Here is a 4,428-nt window from a genome sequence, read left to right on the forward strand (position 1 = left end):
CAGTAATGTTAGAGTAGGGTCACCTCCAGTAATGATAGTGCAGAATCACAACGAGTAACGTTGAGAGATTCACCACCAGTATTGTTACAGGAGAGTCAACAATATTAATGTTAGACTAGGGTCAACATCAGTAATGTTAGATTAAAGTCAGCAGCAGGATAGTTAGAGCAGGGTCACCACCTGGAATGTTCGAGATGCGTCACCACCAGTAATGTTAGCGTAGAGTCACCACCAGCAATGTTAGAGTACAGTCACCACAAGTAGTGTTAGGGGAGGGTCACCAACATTAATGTTAGAGCAGGGTCAACACCAGTGATATTAGAGCAGAGTCACCACCAGCAATGTTAAAGTACAGTCACCACAAGTAGTGTTAGGGGAGGGTCACCAATATTAATGTTAGAGCAGGGTCAACACCAGTGATATTAGAGCAGAATCACCACGAGTAATGATAGAGGACAGTCACCACCAGTATTGTGAGAGCAGGTTCGCCACTTGTAATGTTAGAGAAGTTTCACGATCAGTAATGTTACGGTAGGGTCACCAACAGTAATGTTAGAATAGGGTCACCATCATTAATGTTAGAACAGGGTCATCATCAGTAATGTTGGAAGAGGGTCTTCATTAGTAGTGTTAGAGCAGATTCATCAAAATTAATATTAGAGTGGGGTCACCAGAAGTAATGTTAGAGTCGTGTCACTACCAGTAATGTTAGAGTAGGATCACCAACAGTAATTCAGTAATGTTAGAATAGGGTCACCATCATTAATGTTAGAGTAGAATCACCACCAGTAATATTACAGCGGGGTCACCAGAAGTAATGTTAGAGATGGGTCACGAACTATAATATAACAGGGGGGTCACCAACAGTAATGTTAGAATAGAGTCGCCACCAGTAATGTTAGAGTAGTGTTACCACCAGTAATGTTAGAATAGGTTCACCATCATTAATGTTAGAGTTGGGTCACCACCAGTAATGTGAGAAAAGGGTCACCATCATTAATGTTAGAGTAGAATCACCACCAGTAATGGTAGAGTAGAGTCACCACCAGTAATGTAAGAGTAAAATCACCACCAGTAATGTTGGACTAAAATCACTACCACACATGTTTGATAAGTGTCACCGTCAGTAATGTTGGAGTAGGGTCACCACCAGTAATATCAGAGTAGATTCTCCACCATTAATGTTAGTGTTGGGTCACCACCAGTAACGTTAGAATCGTGTCATCACCAGTAGTGTTAGATACGAATCATCACCGGTCACCATCACACTGCAAAACAATTTTAATTTTATAATAGAAGAGGGAAGATATCGCCGAATTATCATGAGGACCGACAGGGATCTCAGAACTAACACATTCCCTTTGGGGTTTCTTTCCCTTCATTAATTTTTTGGAGGGAATTTCAAGGATGGAAGTACATTATTTCCCGATTGGCACTCCCGGGTGCGCTTAAACATAAGATCTCCCCTTATTTGTTAAGTGACTGTAACTAACGTCAAGTTTATGTAACCTGTTTTTTCTCACCGAGGCACTGATTGATCTATAAAGGGGGAGCAGTTATGGATCTCGGATATTCGTCAGTCTGAACCAAAAAGCTGGACGGAATTCACCTGCTCTTCCAAAAATGGGACGGGCAGCAATTCTCCTGATAAAAGATATTTACTACCCTATTCTGGCATTCGTTGGTGTTCCGGGTAAGACATTATATCCTAATGTTTAACAGCTGTGAACTATGTGACCGCTTTGGAGCCTGTTTGATCATGTTACAGATTCCCGATAATGACCTCATTGTAAAATCACAGAGTCGATGGGAAAAAGTGATAAATATCAGTTCATAATCAACGAGTCCGGGCTGCAGGCAAGACGCTATTCTGGTCGATAAATCGGAGACAATGGGTGCACGTATTTTCTCGCTTGACAGCAGGAGGGCGGGTTACGCCATTCCATTGCACAGTCGGCAGCTCACGAAAGATTGTGTTGCGTGACTGCATTGCACCGATTCAATTGCTAACAGGCACGATGGGCCGAATGGCATTCTTATAAGCTGTATCCGTATGTGGCTCTGTGATTCTATGATCACTCTGCTTAATATGGGTAATTACTTGGATTAAGACATTTCCCTCTAACAGGTGACTTTGAAAGATAATGTGTGAAGCATTTGTTCAAACCACAGCGAACGCGGCCCAGGGAATTGCATCTTGCTGCAAAGAACCTTTGCGGGTTTCTCCAGTTGCCACTCTGCTATGCTGCAGCGCCGTCTGGGATATTCCGGGTTTGATTTTGGACTTTACCATCGAAGGTTTACCATCGCCTGGGCGGAATGCGTGGGCAAATCAGTAGCACCAATTCAGGGGATAACTGATAAATTTGAGTGGGTGGAATCCGTGGTGAAACCTTCATGGCGGTGTGAGCTCAGCGCACAACGCTGCACCGAAATATATATCTGGATGGAGACAGAGAATCTGGTTACTTATTGATTTTCAAAAATCAACATGGTCACCCGCTTCCCTCCCCCAATCCTCATTCTCCAGGTGCTCCCCGTTTCCAGGCAGTTCTTGGAAATCTCGGACCAGCTATTTTTATCCTTTAATTTTTCTGTGTAATGTATTCCTTCTTTTTAACATTCTCGCTAATGCTCTCCCTTAAAAAGGAGCCCGTGTACATCACCGTAAGGAGCATCACTGCTGAACATTTCAAATATATACAGTGAGATTCCACCTGAGTGTCCTCAGTAACTTTTCTCTTCTCCCTCTTTCTTACAGCAAATGTAGTGACAATTGTGATTCTCTCCAGAGGAAATTGCGGCCTTTCCAAATGTGTCTCTGTCTACATGGTGGCCATGGCAACAGCAGATCTGCTGGTCATTATCTTCAATGTAATAGTCAATCAGATATTCAATTATCACTTTCCGTATTCTTTCCTGTCCTACACTGTGGTTTGTAAGTTCATTCTGTACAATAATTGTGCCGTAGTTGATATGTCGGTATGGTTTACAGTTTCGTTTTCATTTGACCGATTTGTGTCGATTTGCTTTCAAGAGTTTAAAAGGAAGTATTGGACCAAGAGAACGGCAATCGTGGTTACAGTAACGATCACTGTCCTGGCCTATTTAAAGGGCATTCCTATGTTGTTTTCATATGGACCTGAACGAATAATTAACAATGTGCAGTGGGGATGCTGGCCAAAGATGGACGTTTTTACATTACCTGCATGGGAAGCATACAGCTGGATTCAGACTCTGTCAGCCCCATTGATTCCCTTTGCTTTCATAGCACTGTTTAATTCTTTGACCGTAAGAAGAATTTTAGTGGCCAATAGAGTCCGCAGAGAACTCCGCGGTCACAACACTAACAATCAGAGTGACCCAGAGGTGGAGAACCGAAGGAGATCCATCATTTTACTCTTCACTATATCGGGCAGTTTTATACTGTTGTGGATAACAGCTGCCGTGAGTTTTTCTGTCACCAGGCTTTCGAGCACCGTTTATTTCCAAGGTGATTATTCAAACCCTGGATATATCGCCACTGAAAGCGGATATCTGCTCGAGTTTTTGAGTTGCTGCACAAATACGTGTATTTATGCAGTTACCCAGAGGAATTTCAGAGAAGAACTGAAAACTCTACTGAAATCTCCCTGGTCACTGATTCGCAGATTGGTTAAAAATGAGATAAAATTAAATCAAACCAAAGATTCTTCTCATAACTAAATCGAAATTTCAAATCATTCTCTGTATTAGAAAGTCCTTCTTTCTGTTAATCTGAAAAATGGGAGATGTTGGGCAATGATCTGAAATAAAATAAAATTATGGAAAATAAAACCTGTTGAAGGTAACTGCAATATTACTTGTTGGGTTCACCGGGGCAACAGGAGCATCAGCAGGGATCCTGTTGCGGAATTGGAGCAGGTTCCTGAAAGTTCATTAACAATTAGCTGCGAGAGTGAAGTAATGCTCATTCTCAGCTCCTGTCTGTTACCATGACGTTTAACTTCCTTATGGAAGCGCACGAGAAGAAAGAGCCATTATTGCAAAGATTGTGAAAGGGGAACATTCGTGCACGGAGTGAGCAATTTGAGAGTTTGGTCATTGTCGAAGTTCGGTGCGGTGGGTGAAAGAGATGCTGCTTTGCCTTTTTTTCCTGACTTTTTTTCCGCAGAACGGCGGCGGAACTGAGCAGCAGCAGCAGACCGAGATTGGGGATAAAAGCAGCAGCAGACCGAGTTCCGAGAGTGGGAATAAAAGCAGCAGCAGACCGAGGCCCGAGAGCGTGGATACAAGCAGCAGCAGACCGAGGCCCGAGAGCGGGGATAAAAGCAGCAGCAGACCGAGGCCCGAGAGCGGGGATAAAAGCAGCAGCAGACCGAGGCCCGAGAGTGGGGATAAAAGCAGCAGCAGACCGAGGCCCGAGAGCGGGGATAAAAGCAGCAGACC

The 4,428-nt window shown here is 43.5% G+C and overlaps 1 protein-coding gene across 1 annotated transcript; it reads left to right on the forward strand.

The window, feature by feature from the left end:
• Positions 1 to 1,623: 1,623 nt before the first annotated feature.
• LOC137315023 (probable G-protein coupled receptor 139) lies at positions 1,624 to 3,705 on the forward strand. Its single transcript, XM_067979978.1, has 2 exons — positions 1,624 to 1,693; positions 2,762 to 3,705. The coding sequence occupies exons 1-2, from the start codon at positions 1,624 to 1,626 to the stop codon at positions 3,703 to 3,705; spliced, it is 1,014 nt and encodes a 337-aa protein (XP_067836079.1).
• Positions 3,706 to 4,428: the final 723 nt, after the last annotated feature.

This window comes from Heptranchias perlo, unplaced genomic scaffold, assembly GCF_035084215.1.
Source record: "Heptranchias perlo isolate sHepPer1 unplaced genomic scaffold, sHepPer1.hap1 HAP1_SCAFFOLD_53, whole genome shotgun sequence".
In the NCBI taxonomy this organism is placed as follows: Eukaryota; Metazoa; Chordata; class Chondrichthyes; order Hexanchiformes; family Hexanchidae; genus Heptranchias; species Heptranchias perlo.